This window comes from Acanthaster planci, linkage group LG07, assembly GCF_054643075.1.
Source record: "Acanthaster planci isolate LZ-2023a linkage group LG07, COTS_SCS, whole genome shotgun sequence".
NCBI classification, from domain to species: domain Eukaryota; kingdom Metazoa; phylum Echinodermata; class Asteroidea; order Valvatida; family Acanthasteridae; genus Acanthaster; species Acanthaster planci.
The window spans coordinates 17,241,617-17,265,542 of NC_141783.1; the positions used below are offsets into that span (position 1 = coordinate 17,241,617).

General features: G+C 41.0%; 2 protein-coding genes across 6 annotated transcripts in view; one reads left to right on the plus strand and one right to left on the minus strand.

Moving 5' to 3' along the window:
* LOC147798670 (WD repeat-containing protein 90-like) overlaps positions 1-1,478 on the plus strand; it is a 33,655-nt gene extending 32,177 nt beyond the window's left edge. For all 3 annotated transcript variants that reach the window (XM_087139538.1, XM_087139537.1, XM_087139539.1), the window contains exon 37: positions 494-1,478. In XM_087139538.1, coding sequence (XP_086995664.1) covers positions 494-648 — 155 coding nt within the window. In that variant the 3' untranslated portion in view covers positions 649-1,478. The remainder of the gene's footprint in view (positions 1-493) is intronic.
* rrn3 (RRN3 homolog, RNA polymerase I transcription factor) lies at positions 1,273-23,919 on the minus strand. Of its 3 annotated transcripts, none has more exons than XM_087139542.1 (18): positions 23,731-23,919; positions 21,987-22,045; positions 17,952-18,162; positions 16,434-16,490; positions 15,844-15,933; positions 15,344-15,488; positions 14,669-14,780; positions 13,123-13,192; positions 12,114-12,212; positions 10,577-10,672; positions 9,734-9,878; positions 8,712-8,842; positions 7,807-7,937; positions 7,135-7,258; positions 5,861-6,024; positions 3,703-3,855; positions 3,430-3,499; positions 1,273-2,881 (listed from the first exon to the last, which is right to left on the minus strand). In XM_087139542.1, exons 3-18 carry the CDS (start codon positions 18,087-18,089, stop codon positions 2,771-2,773), a joined length of 1,836 nt encoding a protein of 611 aa, XP_086995668.1. In that variant the 5' UTR covers positions 18,090-18,162; positions 21,987-22,045; positions 23,731-23,919; the 3' UTR covers positions 1,273-2,770. The 3 variants fall into 3 exon arrangements, with proteins under 3 accessions (XP_086995668.1, XP_086995667.1, XP_086995666.1); XM_087139541.1 differs by lacking the exon at positions 21,987-22,045 and having other exon boundaries at positions 1,273-2,068; positions 2,765-2,881; positions 23,731-23,918; XM_087139540.1 differs by lacking the exon at positions 21,987-22,045 and having other exon boundaries at positions 23,731-23,918.
* Between the last annotated feature and the right edge of the window lie 7 nt (positions 23,920-23,926).

Sequence of the window (23,926 nt, forward strand, 5' to 3'; positions counted from 1 at the left end):
GTGTTAAGGGTACCCGCAGAGTGGCAGTTGCTTGAGCCAAAAATAGGCTTTACTGTAAAAAGATATCACTGAGTGTGAGGCTCTTTATCGGGTGACATCCTGGAACCTCGGTAAATCACTGAGTGTGAGGCGCTTAATTGGGTGACATCCTGGAACCTCGGTAAATCACTGAGTGTGAGGCTCTTTATCGGGTGACATCCTGGAAACTTGGTAAATCACTGAGTGTGAGGCACTTAATCGGATGACATCCTGGAAACTCGGTAAATCACTGAGTGTGAGGCGCTTAATCGGGTGATATCCTGGAAACTCGGTAAATCACTGAGTGTGAGGTGCTTTATCGGGTGATATCCTCGAAACTGATTAAATTTGATGATCTGCTTAGAATGAAAGCCATCTGATGGTAGAATGTGTCATATAAACCACATGTATGTGAAATTATTTTTTCATATTAATAATTACATCAACGCCAACTTCATTTGGTGTTTTTTTACAGAGCGCTTGATCAAATTGGTCGACTACCACGAAAGCAGTTTCCAAGATTTTGTGGCCCACAATGATGCTGTTCAGCTAGTTCGCTTCACTCCCTCTGGCAAGCTTGCCTTCACTGTGGCACACAATCAGATCTTGGTGTGGGAGGTGACCATATAGCAGGGACAGCCTGGGTGTAATGTCATCAATGTCATCAATACAGAAATTTTAGGATCTGCTGTGCTTTTGTGTATTTTTATGCCAGACATGTTCCCACTGGTTATCTGAAAGTTTGTACATTCAAAAAACTTTTCAATAGCACTTGATTACTCACATGAAAATGCTGCAAGTGTGGGAAAGTTGGGCAAAGTAAGAGTTAGTCATTTTTTTTTTCTAAGTCGACAAACTTTCTTGAAATTAAAAAAAATTGATGTTATTGAAATGTAATAGTATTTTTTATTGAAAGGTGTGCAGAAAAAGTTCTGGCTTCAATGCCTTTAAATACTGAGGTGAATGCAGTTCTTTCAAATAGTATTTCCGTTTGCTGTGCCTTTGAGGTTTGAGTGTATATTGATATAAACTATTTGTAAATATGTACATGTATATGTGTAAATTTGATAGCTTCTGTTGTGATGTCTTACAGATTTGTAGTGTTCGGAGTACTATTTTGCTTTGGATTCTTTTAAATTTACTTTGGTGCCCATTTGTACATAAAAATTACGTTTTTACCAGATGTGCCTTTGTTAAAAAGGACACTGAAAACATGTTGACATGGTTGAGAAGAACAAAAAGTCAACAAAGAGCTTATGTCTAGACATACATGTATCTATTAAACCCCTCTGCCGGCAAGGCTCATAACAAGGCTATTTGCAGTTGTCCTGCAAAGTTATAGTACATTCCACATTCAAGAAAAGTTACATTGTTAGCCATGCTGCTAAGTCTTTACATCATTAAGTGAACTTTTTAACATTTAAAAACATTTGAAGAGATGGAACCATTTTGAATCTGAATTTCTCATCAGGGGTACTTCTTGAAGTTCTTCCATTCAACCATTTTGAAAATGCTTCCTGCGCAGCTTAAAACATTAAAAAAAAAATGCCAGATAACGCTTACCCTTTGTATTAGCAAAACTGAAAACTTAGAAGGAATTTTGCATCTTAACCATGAATCGCACAGTGGTTCCCCCCAAAAGTGACCTCTCACTAGTTGTCTCTTAATCTCAAAAAGCAAGTTAGATTTTGATCCATGTAAAGAAAATATAACAAAGTCAAAGTCACAAGGGCCACCTGTTTACATTTTGCAAATCTGACTATAAAATAGAATTTCAGAATATTTTTACTGAATCAAATTACAATTAACAGGGCACGAAGAAATTCAATCCTCCACTCCTGTCCATGTTTGGTATCCTGAAGATGAGGAAGAGGGCCTTGGCAATGCATGCTAAAAGCTGACTCATGCAAACAGCGCCATGCACAAGGTAATGGGGGATATTCTTCCTGATGTTCAACAGACAACCCAAGCTCCCAAACGACATGATGCTTCCGACTCATCACCCACAAATGACAGTGACATAGAGTGCCCAATCTTCACTGGAAATCTCCTGACCAGACAAAATGGAATCTTGTCAGGAAGGAAAATAATTCTAATAAATTCCCAGTGTGAAGGCAGTGCCAATTCGCTGGCCACTGAAAGTGGTATGGCTTGCCACGCTCCCAAATGACATACATGAGATGCAAAGCAGCTGGCAGTGCTAGGCGACTCTTCCTGCTTACAACGCCAACTTCAAAGCAGAGACAGTCGTCTGACTTTGCGTTGGTGTTCAAGTTGCCTTCCCACATTTCTCTACAGGTTCATTGGATTTTTTTTGGCACTGCTAGCCTTCTAGTACTGTCCAAAAATCTTTGCAGATTTTTCTGATATTTCTCCCAATGTTTTCCAGTGTTTCCCAAAATAGTTCCCCCCTTAAATAACCAGAAGGGTCACTCCCACTAATTCATTTCCACATGTATCACAGACCACGACAGATCCAGACAGTCGCTGCTTTTTGGAGCAAAAACTATCAGGCATCAAGCATTAGTGCCAGAGCTATTTCATGAAAATGCTACAACCTGTGATAAAAAGGTCTCCACAAGCACATTTTCTTCAAGTACACTGGTTCAAAAAATAATAAAAAGGAAACAAACGGTGCCCAATACGGCAATGAATAAAATAATATTATAAATTGATGATCTTTTGAGCCAGATCTATTTACATGACATTCAAACTTTTCGGTGCCCTTTGACTCTCACAAGCCTACCCATCCTCAGCTCCTGAACCCTGGGGAGATGCAGGCCACAGTTGTAGGTGTGATTCCCAGGGGGAGGTCCTTGTCCCACTCTTCATATTGCACAAATTCATCCTCTTCATCCACCCTCTGTAGAGAGAACAGCACAACAAAAATCCAGACCGATTTACTTCTACAGCAAACATGTATAATCATTGTAGGGTCTTCAGTTAAATTAAGCACGGCATAAACAAAAGGCAGCAATGATGTATCCAAGGAAAAAATCCAGGATACGGTATATAAAATAGAAAATGATGGATTTCAAAGCCATACTCCTAAACAAAACTATTGGGAGAGCAATTTTGTTTGCTGGACAGGATTCAAGCTTAGAGAAAATGGAAAAGGAAAGTTTGGAAAAGGAAAGTTTTTAGAAAGTAAATGTTGAGTATATACAAAGTCTGCAGAATGTCAACAACTTTCTTCCACTGAACACTATAAGAAGATTTTCCTGTAGTTGAAGAACCTGACTAGCCATCTCTTGACTAGCCATCTCTTCTTGATGTTGTCTGTGTCGTACCACATGACCAGGATGCATGTATGCAGCACATGTACTGAATCTCGACTAAATTCAAGCATAGCTGAGAGCACACCACACCCCTGATCTCCCCAACAGATTGAATATTGAAGCCTTCCCCTACCTTGGAAGTGTCTTCGTCAGGTTTACATCCTTCCCACTGTCTGTACAAGGACTGGACAAATTTCCCTGACCTGGAGGAAATAAAATGCCAAATAAAATTAAAATTGGACTTTTAGGGAAAAGTACGTTGGAATGAAACGGTGATACTAACATACAAAATTTGATTGTTTTTCAATTACACATGAAGTACAAACTTAGCCCTTCCCGATTCCATCCCAAATCAATGTGGGGTAAGCTTATTACTGAGTGGAAGTTAGGGGCGTGGCCATCTCACCTCGGCAGTAAGTAGGGGTCGAAAGGGAAGAACGAATCCAGTGAATTTGTAGATGGTTGTGTGGCTGAGCCGCTGGAATGTAGCTTGGCTACCTGGTGCAGCGATCTGTTGTTCCGCTCAATGATCGTGTAGCAATATGCTATCTGGTATTTCCTGAAAAATGCAGCAAGTCAGTTCCTGTAAAAATCACTGCTGATGGTTGACTTTCAAAGCTAAGAAATAGCCTTGGTGGTCCATTCTTCAATTTGTATCTAAAGGCAATTTTCATGTTGCACTATCGAAGTGTTTATCAACATTAAGAGTAAAGATTTGACTTCATATTTAATGGAATTCTACACTGATATTGAAACAAAAAGCACTGCCAATTGCATCTTTAAGACAGAAAGAAAGAAAAGCCCTCTCGTGTTGAGAGCTGAAAATTTCTGATATGACCTTTGGACTGACTGATAATCTGTTGGGAAGAAAGACAGAGCCCTACAAACGAGAGCTGTTTATATGGCTTAATGGCTGCTTCCTTCCGTCTTTGCTGTCTGTGCCGTACACATAATCAAGATATGTGGGTGGAGCACATCTTGACCAAATTCAAGCACAAATGCCACAATTCAAATCCAAGTCTTGATAATATTTACACAAGCTAAGAAATGACAACATCTCAAGAGCACAGATTTCCTTAGGAATGACTGGCCCCAAACTTTTGTGGACTGGTGACACTCATTAGAAGCACAGGTGTTACATTAGATTCCCGTTATAGCGCTCTCAAGGGGACCTAACAGAATTGAGCATTATAACCGCACAGCGCTGTAGCCTACTGGATGGACGCGCAACATGTACAACGCACATGTATTGCTATGTACATGTATAGATTCATGTATCCACATATACATGTATGTCATGTATGTGAATTTCGTTTACATGTATTGGCAGATGTATGTACCGTAATATTCGAAGTACATGCCTTGTTTTTTTATCTCGACGTTTTTGTGACGCCGATAAAAAAAAAACTCTTCAAAAACTGCCACGGGACCTCGTGCATGCTGCATCGCGGCCCATGTACTGCATCTTCACCCACCGGGACATCCTGGACTGCTACTGCGTACCCATTCATGGACAGTCCAATCACTGACTTTTCCCAAATAACCATGCGACCACAGAAAGTGATACTTCATCAGAAAACCCAACTGAAAACAGACCCGGCATGTCACGGCAAACACAATCGGCGAAAAGACAAGATCTGCTACACGAAAATACACATACAATTTAAGCCGCTGATTTTATTTATCGAGGGAAAGAAACCTTTAGGTAACAAAATACCACATGTAGTATCTCAATGTTGATTATTCTGTGTCCCAAATTACACCATGAGAATAAATAAAAAGTGGGAAATAATCACTACAATGACGCCACAGCAAAGCCATGCAGCCGCGGCTCAACGTGGTGAGCACGTGTTCGCGATCGCGCTGTACTCTGTGTGATTGCCAAACTACTGGTGTCCAGGATGGCCAGCCAATTGTGGTGCGGTGGCCTTGCGATGCGGTTTCATATGTGTTGATTTTCAAAAAATCTGATTTTCCAAGGTAAAGAGTGCTGTAACTGGAATCATGTCACATGCTTTATATGGTTCTGGGAGCCGAAAATCGTGACCGTTATATCCAGAAAAGCGTTGCAAACGGGAGCGGTATAACCACATAAAAATGCACACAGTGAATGGGCGTGCAGATGGGGAAATGAACATGAGCATTACATTGGTAAGAGCATTATATCAGGGAATGCTATAACGGGAATCTACTGTAGTAAAATGCAAGTTCAGCTCAAGACATCCAATACAGGATGCCAGGAAAGCTGGCATGGCTTGGCAAAGAGGGCCTAATCTCACAGAAATGATAAGAGTAACTACACTGCTACAGATTTATGTGCTTCGTAAAAACCGACTTGCAAAACGGTCTCCAATCATTGCATTTTCACTGGTATTCTGCTTCTGCTCATAATTTCTGCTCCTGCGTGCTTTCCAGCTCCAGGGAATCAGACTGATAACCCACAGTGACATGAAACTGAACCAAAAGGGAGCCGACCTGTTTCCGAGGCAACACAACTACGACAGGACGAAAACAACGCTGAGGTCACAAGATCGTGAGATGTAAAACTCAACCTCGCCCCTCACCTGGTCAGAGTGGCAAACATGTTGACGATGGATGGCAGACAAACCCTAAGGGGGTTTAATCTGCAGGTGACGACGCGTTCCAGGTTCAGCCCCATCACGTAGTGAAGTCCCTTGTTGTCAGCAAGAAGCTGGCGGTGTCGAAAGATGAAAATGTAAAACACAGCCTGGAAAAGAAAGTAAAGGCATGAAATCGCGTGAACTTACAGCAAAATATTTTAACCACTTGCTGCCGGGGAACCCCGTTTCGAGCACCATGGGTTGATACGCAGAGCCGGGCTGCCCGAAATTGCACAAAAAAGCTGGTCCGTTGAACAAAAGACCTGCTGCTGGGAATTGCCATTATTTTTCGGCTAGCATTTTTCGAAGGTAATCCGTCACAGTTTTTAAACAGTATACTACTGTTTTGGGCATAGCGCGCCCACGGATTGGTACCGCGGACAAAAGTACTCCAGGGCTCCACTGATGAGCAACACAGCACCGCTGCACACTAATCCAGCCGCGTTTGAAAAGACGCCACTCGCATTCACTGGGAACAAAGGAAATTACGCAACACCTCACAATTCTGGGCTCTTTTTTTGCAGGGCGGCAGGCCTGGCTGAAATACTCAGGAGTCAATGGAGGTTGCCTGTCAGCTAGAGTAGCCACAAATCAGTCATTCATGTGGGTGTAAACGTGCATTAAATGAAATGATGAATTTTTGAAGAATTTTGAAAACTAAAAATCTTGAAAATGACCTGTATGTGTGCATTGCATTTTTTAAAAACACCCGGCAGCCAGTGGTTCAGCAGTCTTTTCATGATAGGGAAAAAAAAAATTACAGGAGAGATACTGTAAACTTGATCTCACATAGCAAACTAGGGGCCAAAGTCATTTTCATGGGATATCGTTCTTGTATGACAAATTCATTAAAAATGGGAATACAAATAAACTTGCCTCTTGACTCAGATTCACAATGAAGACAACCAGTTGCTGGAAAAGTGTCAAATACTTATTTGTGTAAAAGAAAGCCTTTGTGTAAAAGATAGCCAATGCCAGTATTGCAGTCAGGTCCCCAACAAGGCATTCAGTCTTACGTCAAGTCACAAGCTATTCAAATGAACCATGAAAAAGCATTCCGTTGTCATTGTTCACCGTTTCTTACGACTGGTCTTGTGAAAGGACTTGTGATCCAATTTGTGAAGACACTTTCCAAAGGAAGTACGATGGATTTGACTACAACGCTGGCAGATTCACACAATGAAACAGTACTGACGCTTTCCAATCAATCAACCAACCTGACAGAGGGAGTAGAATGGCCCATGTACACACACATCCTGCTGAAGTCTGCTATTCACCTCCTGATTGTCAATGTAGGAATGAAGCCAGCCCGACAACAGGTCTAAGCACGCTGTGACAGTACTGGGAGAACAAAATTAAAAACAGGAGTATTGCTTGCATGTATCTGCTGATTTAACCCACAAGTTTGTGACAGTGAATAAAATATGTCAATCAATTATTCCAGCACAATCAGCTCTCCTGTTTCTCACAATGAGTTGCTGTGGGGAAAGGATTAACAAGACACTACACTTGGCATTTTGTTCACTCCATGCATCGGTGATTACATTGTGGTTGTGGTGTTGGTAAGGCCACATTACTGCGGTGCTGTTCGGTGGATAATAGATCAGAATGAGGGAAGTGGAACATTTTCACTGTCGCTGTAAACACCCTACAATCTCTGCATTTCTCAACCATTCCATCACAAATGCTTGACTCCAGGGAAGCGAGTGGAGTCGCTGACTCACTTCACTGCAATCCACATGCGCACTGTACGGCTCTTCAGGACACTGCAATACAAAAGCCCTCTAGTGATAACATCTTACAGGTTTCACAGCATGCCCTACAGGCTATGCCGGCTTTTGGATTTGACAGTAGGATGATTTGACGGTAGGATGACCCGATGTGCGTACCTGAGAGGGAGGTAATCTGCCCTGGAGACAAAGCTTGCTATGTAGGATGCAGAGGATTGACGCAGTACGGCCGGGGTGTTTGGATTGGTGAAACGTTTCCATAGAAACTCCAGAAATGCATCTATGATTGCCTGCATGAAAACAAGTTTAACAGATGGCATTCTTAGCTAGATACATTTATTTCATTTTAAGATTATGCGAGATGGTAGAAGTTTTTTGCATTCGGCTGATAATTTTTCACACAAAGACCTCCTTATTACTAATGAGGTACATGCCCAGAACTTGAGGAGGAAAATTCTGCCACCGATTTGATCAAAATATCTGTCAATGAGCTAATAAGCCTCGTAAAAACTTGTTACTCTATCTTATTATTCATTAGCCAGGATGTAAGTGATGTCCAGTATCACTCCTTCAAAACAGCCACTTACCTTGACCAATTCACTGGTTCTTACTCAATTCATATACAAACATTTGTTCATTTGTCTTTCTTCAAGATTACTTGAAATATCAAGTACCAATAAAATATCAGTTATAATAGATATCCCTTGTGAAGTAAGCAGTACCTTTGATGAAGGACAATATGGCGATTTCATATTTAGACCATGTGTAATGAAATCATGAGAGTGCTGAGCTAAGTACATGCCCATCGAAGGTCATCTCAGAAGAGCAATACACGCTCACGAGGTTGGTCCCATCAGCGGAGTAGGCCCACTCTCACTGAACATGTTCATGCTTGAATATTTCGCTATCTGGACTGACTCAATTCAGTTTGTGCACATTTCAATGATTGGCCTGCAACACAAGTAGAAATGCCAACAGTCTAACACACATCTACTCAAGTATGTCACACTCGAGCTTAGCTTGCCACTAACGCGGGAGGTGGAGGACTTTTTGAAATTCCTTACCTGTCTGAAACTACAAAAGTAGAAGAGCAGAAACTGGACATGGCTGGAGGCATGGGTGGGTAGGATGACCTTATCAAAGACCTGCAGGAGATGCTTGTGAAGGAGTCTTGCTTCCTCTAACTGGAACTCGTCTGATGGAGGATAATTGGAAACAGATTAATAGTACAGGCGGGATGAACCTGGGCGAAAGGGAGCCCTCTCAACAAATGCCGGAGTTTAGTCCATCACAAACAATAAGAAGTTATCCAAGTCCTCACAGGTCTATCTCAAAACGTCTACTTTTTGCTCAAGTTCCGGGCTTCACAAATGAGCTGTGAAAAAAAGGCATTCCTTTGTCACTGTTCGTCCGTTGTAACCCGACTTGACTAATGAACTGACTTGTGACTGACCTGTGACCTGTGAAAAGAATGCCCGACTATGATGGACCTGCCTTCAGCACCGTACCAAATACGACAAAGAGTGAGACCTCTGCCACTGCGCAGCAAGTACCACTGTGCACACACTGTACCAGTATGTGCACTCTGCTAAAGCAATCTGAGCGTATTTCATGTGTGCGTAAACTACTGCATGCATGTACCCCAGCCTTTTACTGGTGGAGCTCAAGCATGTGTCAGCTAAGCAGCATAAAATGACGAAGTAGTCCACAGATCCACTTTCAAATGCAAATTCACATTCTGGACAAAGCTGTCCTTCCAGTTAAAATTGGTAACATGTAATGTGTAGAGAAGCAGGGGAAGTGGAGTACTTTTTTTACTGTTAGCAACTGTTCAAACAGGAGGGTGAAAAACTTGTTTAAAGAATCATTTTTTCCACGACAAAACCACTCCCCTCCATTTTTTTGTATGCCATTTTATATGGCACGTTTTTCACTTTCTGATAATTACATTTCCTGCCATTGCTTGAGGACTATGTAAAAAAATTTCTCTGCCTAAAAAACTGACAGTGGTCGGTAGGAAAGGGAATGGTTAGCCACCCTGACCACCCCCATCCCATCCAATTTGCCCTGAAAGTATCCTTCTTACCATTTTTGAAGCATGTATCCCTGACATACACCATCACGGTGCTCATCAGCGAGTCCAGCTTGTCCGCCATCTCGTGTTTGACCGCATCCTTCTTCTCGTCTCCCGCATCCTTGACGCAGTCTTTATCGCCTTCTCCTACACCATCCTGCGATGAAAATAATTCGCATGATCACAAGGGCCCTGAAACAAACTAGCCTTGTCTCCTGTACGTCGATACAGTAAGTCACGAATGATCTTATTGGTGGGGCTTTCAGTGAAATGTTGCGGCCTGATAGTTTAGGGATCGGTCAGACTGTTTCACGAGTTTGAAGTTTTAGGAAAAGGAGTGGGAGGTCTAGTGTCTATGACTCTTTTCACTTCACCAAGAAGGAAAGTCAAAATTGTTTTTGTGGTAATTCAGGACATCACATTAGAATTTTCTTCGAGCAAAACACACGGAAAGTTTACTGCACGCTTGGTGTACTTTCTCAGGTCTTTCAACTTAACATAAATATCAGGTGGATTAATTTATTCTTTGTTAATTTACGCTGATTTATGCACTTGTTCTGAACCAATTGTGAGGAAGATTTTAATGTTCACTTTAGAGCAGCAATATAGCTTGAGCTTGTCCAGTAATATGGGTTAACCCTAACCCTCCTCAATCCTTCACCGGTTGGAGGACTGAGGAGTGTTAGGGTTAATCAGCATAGCTTATGACTTCAACTCTGTCGATGCAGAATTCAAATCAAAGATTTTACGCCATGAACATAATGCAAGATAGCATGACACTAATGAAGGCAAAATAAAATAAGCAAATTGCAGCTTTCAGTGACAGCTTGACAAAGTCAAACCTTCCCAACTGACCATCTTGAACTGCATGTCGTCTCCTGCCTCGTTGGGTCTGTCGACGGTCTCTGCAAGACTTTCAGCATCCCAAATGTCTTCCTTCGGGGCATTCACCTGAGAATACCACAAGAAATTAGACATCATCTGTGCTTGCTTCTGTTCACAAGAAATACATGCTTTCACAGTTGGCCCACGAGCACAAACGTAAGATGAACACATTTAACACTGACACTGTCCTCTCACCGAGAGGTCAGCCAGTCTTTTTTTTTATATTCACGGGTACAAAAAACTATGTTCTTTTCCTATGAACACTCCCTCCAACATTGAAGTGTTAAAAAATGTCATGCCATAGTATTTGAAAAGTGTGTGTAACCTGAAAATCTTACGCACTATGGGGGAACCTGTTTTACTAAAAAGCTCAGACTAACTAAGGATATTTGAAGGTAGTGGTCTCAAAGAATTGAATTAATAAGGACTAGGATAAATCTTCTGGATTATGAAATTAAAAAAATGCCACAAAACAAAAAGAATGTATTTACAGAAATGTCAAGATAAAAATCAGCCACTTAAACTGATCCGATTTTGAACATGCCTGTCAATTTTTTTTCTCAAAATTTTTTAAATAGTACCCTCTTTTTCCGCACTACCTGAATGTTCGCGAGTAGACCGATTCCCAGCCATAAGTCCACAAGTCAGAAGGGCAATTTGTTCAAGGAACCAGACTAATTCATGGGTAGCTCTAGATCCGTTACGACTGAATGTTGATGTCGAACACCAACAGTAGACCGTTGGTGGGTTACAAAGTTGCAGCCAGCTGATCGACAACAATGGCGGCATGACGTGAGACGTGCTACTACTCGCCTTTGCTCTTTGATCAAATATGCCACTCATTTCGGTGTCCATTGTCAGTCTTAAAAAGCCAACCCATCCCCCACCAAAAAAAACCCAACAAAACCTGCATCACTGCATCAATTCTGAAACTTTGGTCTGACCAGAGACAGAGTGTTTTTTTTGGGCCTAACAGCGATCGATTAACTTATAATATTTTACTATAACTACATGTGCTGAAACTTTCTATAAAAAGTCAATTCAACTACCTAAAATAATGTGATCTAGAAAGAGGATAAATATCACACATAAGAAAACTCATCAATGACCCTACAGCAGACAGGACTCAGTGACGGTGTCCCACCAAACGGCGGGAGAGGAACATGTCAGTTATTTTTTCACTACTGCAGTCTACTGGCTCAATGGAATGTGGCTTGACCATGTGGCAAAACTTAAAGGGGCGGAGCTTAGGCTTGAATAAACAACCACAGGACATACTATTACAAAGGGACAAAGAACACTGAAAGAAAAAACACAGGTGCTTTTCAGAAGGGAACCACTCCTATACAAAAAAAGGCATAAAAGACCCGATATTTGGCCCTGCTTCAAGTGTACAGGCTGCTAACCTCGCTCCAACATAAAGCTGTGAAAACGACCCCCAAAAAATGAATAACCACTATAAGCAAGTTATCAGGGGGAAAAATCTTAGCAATAATTTGATACTTACATCCAATTCTGTCATCCTATGCAGAATCAGTTCCAATATTTTCACCCTGAGTTCAGGTAGGTAAGTTGTGATGCCAAGCAGGTTCTCTGCATAGCCATTCTGGCGGAGAATTTTTTTAATATGATTTCACATTATTAAAGGGCACGGATGATGTGTGAAAATAAAACTGAAAGTATAAAAAAATCAACAAACGAGGTGCTGTAACTTATCGCTTTTAATTTTGTCTTGTGATTTTTAAAAACCTTTTGACACAACATACAAGTGATATTTATCAAATATCAACCAACTGCTGTTGGACTAACAATATAAAAAAATTACTGCATTAACCCTCCAATGCTGAAGTCATTCTTTGGGTCATTTGGTGAACACCTCAAGGAAGCACAGCTGTGTCGTGTTGTGCACTGCACCAACAGTCCCTCACAGGAATATCAGATTGCACTTTTGTGCTGCCCAAGAACTCTGCTTCACTGTTTCATGTGTATAATTGTGCAGTAAACCAAATGCAGTGAAGAGGACTGCACAAAAGACCCTGGGTCATCTACTGTGTACACACTGAACCTGTGCATGTTTAAGTTCCATATAGAAAACACAGGCACACCAATGACTGTGGGCATTGGTGCACATTTGTGCTGTAAAACCAAAGGAGGGTTAATCAATAACACAGACATACTCTAAGCCTTAGGTCTAGAATACATTGCACAACCCATCACAACCATAACTGTCCCTGCCATCGTTTGCCCTATTATCCTACGCATGCTTTTTACCACCGGTTCGTTGAATGCTGCAACTCATGATTGCAAAGAAAGAAAAAGCTCCATACATACGGACAACACTTGATGCCCCTGTGCACAAACTTATGAGACTTGTCTGAAAAACTCAAGTGTTTCTAAGTAAATGCTCTGGAATTTTCTTAGCTAAATTTCACTCTTTAGGACATGTTATCACTCTCTGACGGCTTTGATTACATCTTTCCGTAAAGGACTTTAGCAACATCTCCTTGGAGACTTACCGTGACATGCGAGGATTTCTTGATCCACGGGAAGGAGTCAGCAAGAACAGGCAGGAGGAACTTAGGAGTTCTGACCAAAAGAAGAGAAAAAGGAACCACCTTACTCCAACGTGGTACTAGCCATCTCACCAAACATCACAAAATGCTTCTGGACTAACTGGCCTAAGTTAAAATATACCATCACTTGTAAAGGAGAGACAGACAGATGGAAGTTTTTCAACTGAGCACTGCACACGCCCGGTGCACACGCAAAGATCATACCTTTGAACATAAATGAACTGCACGTACTCAGCGTGCCCTGCGCCAAATATGCTTCAACTTTTGTGCATTTGTGGTGCATTCCTACCAAAGACCCGACATTTCCCTGTAAACGCATGTCTTTCATTCTTTCAATGTCTCCCTAATGCTCCAACTACCAAAAGGAGGAAAATTTTTTACTGTCCACATTTTGAGAGATGATAGATTAGGGTCTGAAAGGAAAACATACAAAGTTTGGTTCAGATCAGATTAGGAAATATTTAATTATGGGACAGTAAAGTTTGAAAAATTTTGTGCACGTTCCTATGGGAATGTCTCCCAAGTGACCCACTTTTGGTAATAATAATGTATATAATAATGAGTTAGCGGACCTACGGGAGTAATTACTCTGCAGAGAAGGTTGGAATGTGAAGAACCCCACATGTGCTAGGGCCTAAACAGGTCAACTTTACAGCTCTTTTCTGGAGGCCTCAGCTACCGAGGCAGAAAAGGAAGATGCTTATTGTTTGTCAGAGCTCTGCTACACGTTAGGTCTAGTTAAGGAAATCTAAGTTCTAGATAGCTAAAATACAAATCATGCACAATGATGCACCTGATGGGTGTCCACAAAACACCAACAAACTGAAATTTAAAACCCCCTAGGGTATATGTAAAATCATATGGAAATCACAGGATTGTTAATGTTAAGGTTGACAAATCAATGCGATGGAAAAAAATAAATAAATAAAATAACAGCAAAGATGGAGCCCCCAAACACGTTAAACATTGCACCTGTCACAGGTACATTACAAATGCTTACATTGGAGAACTAAGGTGTGCTTATTAACTCTGTGTTCAAATTCCCTCAGGCGTATGCAGAATCAAATTAAAATTGAAGGATTCCTGACTGTTAGGGTTACACTTCTGTACATGTCAATAAATAAATAAAATAACAGCAAAGATGGAGCCCCCAAACACGTTAAACATTGCACCTGTCACAGGTACATTACAAATGCTTACATTGGAGAACTAAGGTGTGCTTATTAACTCTGTGTTCAAATTCCCTCAGGCGTATGCAGAATCAAATTAAAATTGAAGGATTCCTGACTGTTAGGGTTACACTTCTGTACATGTCATGTGCTATTCACACTGGCTCAATAGACACTGGCATAAGGGTTATACCTTTTCCAGTACTGACATTTTTTTGCATTTAAAATTGTTTACCGATATATTTTCTTTCAAATGAGACTGCACAGCAGCCCTCACCAGTGCACGCACACAGCCAATACTGTCAGAAAGTCACACTTACGCTGGGGCAACAGTAAGAAGGACTTGTAGTGTCTCATGAACCCAGGTGAACTTTGACCTCTCAGCGGCTTTGTGTTCTTCAACCATTGCTTCTGGGTTTGGGTGGGTAAATACTGAAGGGGAAAATGAAAAAAACATCGAAGTAGCGACAAAACTTTTGCAGCTTTACAGATTTCCAGTCGTGAATTGATGAAGTGTGATCCCTACAGAAAATCACTCATCTCTTAGTCTAATTTCATTCACAGATGAAATTCTAATAATTTTTGTTTTTTCTTTCTTTCTTTTTTACAAAATATGGAAGGCCTGACGTTTCAATCCTAGCAGAATCTTTCTCAGAGGCAACACAAACCACAATAACAGACTCCAAACTTATCTTTGGCTCCTGTTTTAGACTTTTCATATGCAATATAGACAGATAATGTGGTAAAACTAATATGCCCCATACAGAAACTTGATAGAAATGTTGCAATTTTTTTAACAAGCCATGAAATATCCCAGAAATTAATCCATTGGAAGTTTATTGAGTTATTATTACCATTGTTTCAAAAATGACCTCACGATTAATAATTTTGAACTTTCCTCATGACTTCTGAAATCATTTCATAATGTGTTCAATTTGTAACATTAACAGAGACAACAATGGTTTCCATGGAAACTAATGCACGAAGATGCTTACCTAGCAGCGGGTCTGAAGGGACAAGGTTCTTGGCCAGCATTCTAAGGACTGATGCGAGGTACACCGAGTGGGCTGAGATGAGGCGAGTCACAAAACGACGGTACTCCTTCAGCATCTTGGGCCCTCTACTGGACCAATTCACTTGCTGCAGAGGGGGAAAAAAGGCAATAAATAAACATGAAGTTCAAGAGAAACACAGCCTCACCCGAGAAGGTACACTTAGATAAAAAAAGATACTATCACAGGCACTGCACGGTTACTGACTGATGAGCCATTTTCTAGATGGGACAGGGAAAATCCCAAATTGCTAATCAAGGAACAAAAAATGGGCAGAAAACTAATCACAGAACGGTAAAAATTGTTTTCTTGTTTGTAGGTGTTTTAATCCTAACTCTCAAGAGAACTGCTGCCAGCAATCTTCCCTGGTCCAGGATACAAATAGCACATTCTATTTATATGTCAATTTGCAAACGGCATCAAGCCTCTTGTGAAATGCTTACCAGGAGAGCTTTGACCAGAGGCTCAAATTCCTGTCCGAGATATGAGGCACACTGCTGGAATTCTTTGATCCATGACAGAAGAGTTGCCGGCTGAAAAAAAAAAAGAACAAAATGTGCTATTGACACTTTTTGCTTTAAGTTTTACACCATGAAGCTGCATTATTAACATGCCTGAAACCATCAAACTGTGGTCAAAGATGATAGGAAAAAGGGGACGCCCGTTTTAAAAACATGAAATTTTTTATTTCACAGCTTATAAAAATAAAACAAGATAAACCTGTGTACTGGTTAAGGCCAGTTATACAAAAAAGTGCATACTGTTAACAAAAACTAGAAGAAAATTTGAAATAATTGTGATTTGTAATCTTGTCTGATTTGTATAATTTTCTTGCTTCAACCCAACAAAGGCCACTCTTTACATACAGAAAGGGCTACGGTAATTTTGTTCACAAATTCTGCTAAATGCCCAGCTAAATCCATTTCACTGGGAACTGTCTGATTGCCAAAATCCATTGCACTATTACTTGCTCATGATTGGTTCATGCAATGTCCCAGATCAGGTGAGTTCAGAGGGCAAAGGTCATGCTTACATCAAGACTGGGGTTGCAAATACTGTGAAGTAACTGAACATATTCTACACATGACCCCTGAAAACAAAAGAAATGAGGGAGAAAAAAAGTTAAACAGTAAAATGCAGCACAAGATTCTAACAAAATCGAACTATAGAATACATGAGTGTCCAGAATGGCAGATGATTTTTTTAATCAGGAAAATAAAAAGACATGGTATTTTCTCAACTGGCTTTGATTGCTGATTACCAATAACTGATCCTGCAGAAACTTTTGCTCATACTAAGACAGGCTTTTGCATCATGAGTACAATTCCAGACTCCCCTTTCAATTTTGCTTGAAGTAAGAACAACCTGAACCAGTGTATTAATTTAAATTTAAAAAACAGTATCTAAGGGCAAAACTGCAGGAATTGGAAGAGAACGTGTTAACATTAACCCTTTGACATACTCGGCTTTGGTAACTGATTTGGAAGGAAGATGAACGCTACAAATGGCCACTCTATGCCAGTTACTGCTGTCTGGCGTCTGGTATGCAGCTGTCATCCTTGTACCATTCTGACAATTGCCTACAATACTGCTAACTGTATCTATCAAGGCCATAGCAATGCAACAGGGTGGGGGCATTCTTGGCCAACTTTATCCAGAGCTGCACATACAGTGACTGGTGGCAACTTCAGATTTACAAACTAAAATGGCTGCTCATTATCTGTGCAGAATGGCATGCAGCTATCGTGTGCTTATTGTCCATGAGCACTGCTGCATAATCCATTATTTTGGTCCCAACAATTGAGACACTCATGTCGCAACACTCTCTATAAACAGCTCTGACCTTATCACCTTCTGCACTGGTACATATGTATGCTCTGCCAAGCCCTCACATTTCACCTGGGGGTGCACTGAACCAATTCAAGCTCCATTGAAAATAGTGTAAAATCAACCAAGTTTGGAGCCCCATGGCAGGCAACTGAAGTCCCTGAGGCCTCTCAAACAAAAACCAATGTGTTGTTTGGTCCTTCAGGTTTCATTTGATTTTCAATTTTTAGTAGGTTAACCAATGAATTTTTAAATTATCCGCCCAAAACAAACTCACCCCCCAAAAAGTGAATGTTGCCAAGCCCTCCCAGCGGCCATTTTTCAAATGACATCCCTCACCTTCCTCGGGTTCTTCTGACAAATTTTCAATCCCATTTTTGTATGCTTTGCCCCCAGATGGGTGCCCCTGAATCTACAGAGATGATCCTGGGCCATATTGACACAATCCCACCATTTCTTGGCCCAAACAGACCCCTCTTTTTGAAACAATCTCTGGGGGTACTTTTTGTGCGCCTCGGCCTGGCGGAGAATTTTCCTTGAATTGGGACACTGCAACCCTGGCTGTGCCACGTTAGATCTGGCTTGGATGTGATCATAAATCTCACATATTTTGCCAATACAGCAAGTTGCTATGATAAACATTTTCGATAATACATAAAATGTAAAATACAATTTTGTCCATAGCAGAATAATTTTCAAATTCCAACAATCCTCTCCACTTTACCTGTTTGTAATCTTGAAGAATGCGTTTGATGTTTTTCGTCCGATTCTCAAAGCTGAGTGGAAGGTTGCTTGAATTAGGTTCTGTTGCCATGGCAATGACAGGATTGACTGAATCTTCTTTGGAATGTCTCACTGGCATTGCTGAGAGCTAGGACTGTCAGTGTACGCAATGCTCTTTCTCAAGTGGTTTTGCCAATTACTCATACAGAGACCTACAGTACACATGTAAAAACAGGCAATGATAATTTTATGATGGAGAAGTTCAAGGAAAAGAATGACATATAGGGATTTTGGGTAAATTTGGAACTTCAACAAAATACCCATTAACCACTTCCTGCCGGGGACTCGGGGATCAAAGACATATGGTTTATATGGGTGGCCGGGGTCTTCAAACTCGGACAAAGGAAACAGGGCCCTGTAACAAAAGACCGTACTCCGAACAAAAGACCAGGGTGCTGGGCATTACCGACATTTTTCACTCTCAAAAGTGGAGATAATCCAGCCTTGTTTTGAAATGTATACCGGGGTTTGGGGCATTGAGAGCGAGCGGATTACCACCGGGGACAAAAGCACTCCACCACCGAAGCGATGAGCCACACAGCACCGCTGCATGCTAATCTGGGCCCTATTGAAAAGAGGTCAGCAGCGCACTGAGCCAGGTTCATGAACAAAAGACAGTTATACAACACCGCACAATCTGGGCTCTGTTTACAAGGCTGCTGGCCCGTCTGAAATACTCAGGCAGTCAATGAAGGTCACCTGTCAACTTAGAGTAGTGCCTAAAGATTACTTGGTGCGGCTATAAACGACCGTTAAATGAAATGATGAATTTTTGAAGGATTTTGAAAACGGAAAAAATGATAGTCATGCTGGCCAAGCATCATCAACATTGAAAAATGCCCTGGCATTAAGTGATTAATCCCTTTTTCAACCATGGTAAATAAAATTTGGGACACGTCCAGCTGATTCTTGAGGACCAGTGTAAATTACAAACAAAAAAATCAGATTCTGAAGGTCCATATCTTGGTTTTTCTTGGTGTTTGTGGTTCTTTCATGACAAGGTTCTGGTTGCAACAAGGTACTCTTGCTGGTTCCTGGGACCTTGTCGTATTAGCTGGGTGGTACATGTACCTCCTCTACCGGTAGGTTTGTGCGGTACTCCCGGTTCTGAGCGGAACTGCAGTTCCAAAAAATTGGAATCGGCGGCTCTGCTTTTGTGAAGAACTGGGTACCCATCATTGGCAGTTCCACATTCAAAGAGCCGACTCCAAACATCGAATCTGAGTCACCACTGCTCCTGCGTGTACGTGTACAGCATGCTGTACATTTAGCAGGGCACCCTTCCACACAAGGGAAAATGTGTACACAAATGAACTGTAAAATACCCTTGTGTCTGGGTACCAAACCACATTGGTTATTGCACGCACGGCAAAGTGGAGCTGTGCGGCCAGAAACCATTAAGCTCGAAGACTGTTTTACTTGTGGCTGTGACTTCAACATTGGTGAATTTTGCCTGGTGCTTGCATGTTGTTGTACTTTCTGCATATGGCAGGTTCCTCAAAATATGGACCATTAAATAATGTTCAACTTCGGGGGTTCATTTTTCCTGAAGTGAACAGCAGTGAATTAATTCCCAATGTCTGATGTAATGAGGGAGATCATGGCTGATCTGGAACAATGATGACCGTGTCAACCTTTCAACTTAATTGGAGTTAATTAATTAAAGTCTTGAACGTCTGCACTTTTGACAGACATGAACAACCTGTTGAAATCCAAGCCAATAGAATTCACTGAGGAGTAATAATCCCCGCGGTTATTTTACACAGATTAATATATGGTGAAAGGCGATATTTACACATATTAAAACCCCCTCTGCAATTTTTCTCTTCGGAACAAGGTTTCTCAAAAGAAAATCTGTCATTCCGAATGACGTTCGAAAAAAAAAAGACGTTCGAGACATGAAATGCGATTCATGATGAAAATCTAATGCTCAGAGTTGTTAATTTTAGTTTAATTTTCAACGGAGATATCTCCAAAATAACTGGCAAAATGAAAATCACGCATGGAATTTTCGAGCACGACATGTGACAGCATTTTCGGCATTCTTGTAGGTCATGCAGTTTTTGTCAAAATTTTCGAACGTCATCAAAATACTGTCAAATATGGCGTTCGCAACGAACATAATGTACTCATTATAGCAGGCTACGATGTCGCGCTTCACCACTCACACACAAAATACTTACAGGGCTTCACCTACATGACCTAATCATAATAGGCCACATAAATGCCCGTATTAGAACTGCCAATGTTCGAATGGCTCGTTTTTGAATGGGCGGCTGAACTCATCAACGACCTGATTAGACTTGCTCCCACATTCGTGGCTTGGGAGAATGTTTTTTAGAAGGGAAATTAAGTTCTCTGATCAGACTTTCTCCTGTCCATTGTATTTGTGGCTTGGGAGGATGGTTTTTAGAAGGGAAATAAAGTTCTCTGATCAGACTTTCTCCCGTGTTTGTGGCTTGGGAGGATGATTTTTTTAGAAGGGAAATAAAGTTCCCTGATCAGACTTTCTCCTGTATCCATGGTTTGGGAGTTTTTTATGCACACACTGACCAATCTCAACATTTGAAATTAAAAAACCTTATGTTGTCCTCTATACATAGTGACCTTATAAATACTTACACACAAGGATGTAACTGGACGTAACTGGCAAAGGGATTGTCTTTATTACAAGTATTGTTTGTATTCTAACAGTAACTTTCAGTCTCACATCAATGGTTACAAAGGTACAAATGGTCGCTCGATAACATTCATTTTGGACCGTTAATCCTCTGCTTAACATTAATGTTTTTCTTTCCATTGAAGCTTCACAACATAACATGGCTGTCAATGGTTTTCATGAGATACTCTGGATTATTACTAGTCCAGGAAGGTGACTTCAATCCAGACGCTCAACAGTAGACTAGCTGATACCCGATTTTTAGGTTCTGATTTACTACACAGTTCCTCTATTTCAGGACTTTGCCGACTGGCCTCGTCTGTACTGATTCACCCAACAAATGCCTTTCCTAATACTAACAAGTGTACATTGCCTCCTTCACTGCATTAATGTACAGATTCCATTATTATAACCCCACCTTGTTTCATTTTACTCTTGCAAAAACTGGTTGGATTTAGCATGTTCCAAACTGCCTGTTTGTTGATTTGCCTGACGCATGAGCTCTTTATTTTAACAACTGTACCTATCCTCCTTCACTCATAGTGACTATCCTGCGTTTTATATCCTATTCGTAAATACACGTTTACACCGTCAGCATCAAGCCAGAGGCCGGTGAATGAATGGGGGACTACTGTTCACCCCATGAACGTACCGCTGTGGTCTATACCGCTCAGACCTTTGTCAACTTGGCTGCTCATTCATCACGTACTACATCTTTAGCAAATTTTTCATTCAGTCCAAGGGCTGTTTGACATGTACAACCTTCTGTATACTTGGCTGGAATGTCGTTATTGCAATAACTATTTCTGTAGTCTGTAACTTGATTATAACCGTTTATTGATTTGTGCAAAAACTTGCTGGTTTTTTGCCTACCTTACTTCAGTTCAAGTTTGTGAGTAGTTTGCATCAGCTTCTCCCTGATTCTTGCTCCGTTATAAAAATATCTTGCTTTTAAGGGTTTTTTTGGTTAGTTTCTTATTAGGCAGAACTTACTTATTCATAACTTGTACAGTCTCAACTTTTACACACGTTCCTCATGTAAACACTTATCAACTCAACATTGTACATCGTTCGGCATCGCAACAACCTAGTGTTTTCCTTTATACATTTCCTGAATAATGTATTCCGCAGAAACTTTGTTAAGGCTTCTCGACATTCCCAATGTATACACAGTGTACTTCATGCACGAACCAATTTATTTATTAAACGATTTATGTATAGTTGCCATGCATTGCACACAACGACAATGTTTCCATGTGACTTCCTTGATAATCCTTTTCTTTAGCCACTCCCCATTCACGTTGTATTAACCCTTACCTTGGTTTGGACTTTAGTTTTTTTCAACCATCCCCATGCATTCAGTGTGGCCTTGCTTTCTGTAAAATGAAAACCCATTCACGCATCGTTGCATCGCTTTGAAACCAACACTTTGGCAACATCGTAGCTAACTACAGGTTACTTGCTTTGGACTAGAATTTTTCCAGCCATCCCCATTCACGCATCATTACATCATTTAAAAAAACTGACACCTCGGCAACATCGTAGCCGGCTACAGGGTACTTGGTTTGGACTTACAATGTTTTTCCAACCCTCCCCATTCATGCATCCGTGCCTGTTTTCCGACTGCTGCCTTTGCAACATCGTAGCCAGCTACGGCGTACTTTGCTTTGGACTTTTTTCCCACTAGCTCCATTCACTCATCCTCCATTCACTGACCTTTGCATCCCCACGTTAAATCCCATGTAGTTAGCCTTCACACATTTGCTACTACGCCAGTTTGCAACTCCACCCATTACGTTTTGCAGCTTTAACTGCACCACGGCCCCTTTGACATCGTACCCAATGATTTCAAGGGGGTAACTTTCGAGCAGTGGGGTATTCTGCAATTATTCCCTTAACTGCATAAGGCTTAGCACTTGACAGCAGAGTAAGCAGGGGCAAAGCCGAGTGACATCCATATATGGACGCCAGTAATAATTCCCAAAAGTGACCTATTAGCCATCAGAAAGCAAAAACTATATATATAACGGTTTGCCCGTACCCAACGTATATTAATAAGCACTGTATGCTCAGTGCTTGTCCGAGAGCTTGCGAAAAAACCTCACAAGCTTACTCGGGTGGGACTCGAACCCACGACCTCCTGCTTACTAGTGCAGATGTCTTAACCACTCGACCACCGAGCTTGCTGGGGTCGGCTGGCCGGTCCGAGTCAAATGAAGCAGGGGGTACCGCGAACTATTTCCAAGATGTATTTTTGCGTTGGAAAGATGTTAATTATATATATAACTGAGTAAGCTTGTGAGATTTTTTTTTCGCAAGCTCTCGGACAAGCACTGAGCATACAGTGCTTATTAATATACGTTGGATTCGCAAGCTCTCAGACAAGCACTGAGCATACAGTGCTTATTAATATACGTTGGGTATGGGCAAACCGTTATATATATAATTAACATCTTCCCAACGCAAAAATACATCTTGAAAAAGCAAAAACTGTCCAGAAAATTTACGTGTAGGAGAAAAAAACTCTAGTCATTTACTAGAAAACACTTAAAATTTTTCAAACCAGTCTGATGGGGCTTGTGCGCAGGGTGTCAAGTCATGTCCATATGTGTAACTCTTTCCTATTTGTGTTGCGTTTACAAAATTGGGCATGTTGGGCTTGTTGCTACTCCCAAAATACAATAAATGTCCCAATACTCCCAATACTTCAAAATGTTGTTGGCAAATCAAAAAATGGGGTTGATATTAATATTATTAGGTCTTTTAAAAAAACAATCTAAAATCTATTGGAAAACAGGGGTGTTCTGCCTGCCTGTGTTATTAACCCTATTTATCTAGGGTATGTGCAAAACTATATTAAAATTGGAGGGTTCAGGACTGTTAGGGTTTAACGAACGCAGTCCACATGAAGCTTGAAAAGGTCCAAAACATGCATGCTGCGCTTAACTAACTACATGTTTTGAAGCACGCCCTCTGCACATCTGTTTTTGTAAAGTAACGTTGGGTTGAATTTGATCCGACGAAAAACACAGATTACTACAAATTATTATGTTTTACTTACTTGAAATAAACACACATGTGTCCGCTGATACAATGTTTCAACTTCTGTGGGTGTCAGCTCCATTTATTCCGGCAACGTCATAACTTTTTCGATGACATTCACTGACAAGTGACATTTCGTCACACTGCGAAAATGCGAAACACGCGGTCGGTTTGCAATTTAAGTAGACTTTTAACCTCATTGGGAATTACAGCCC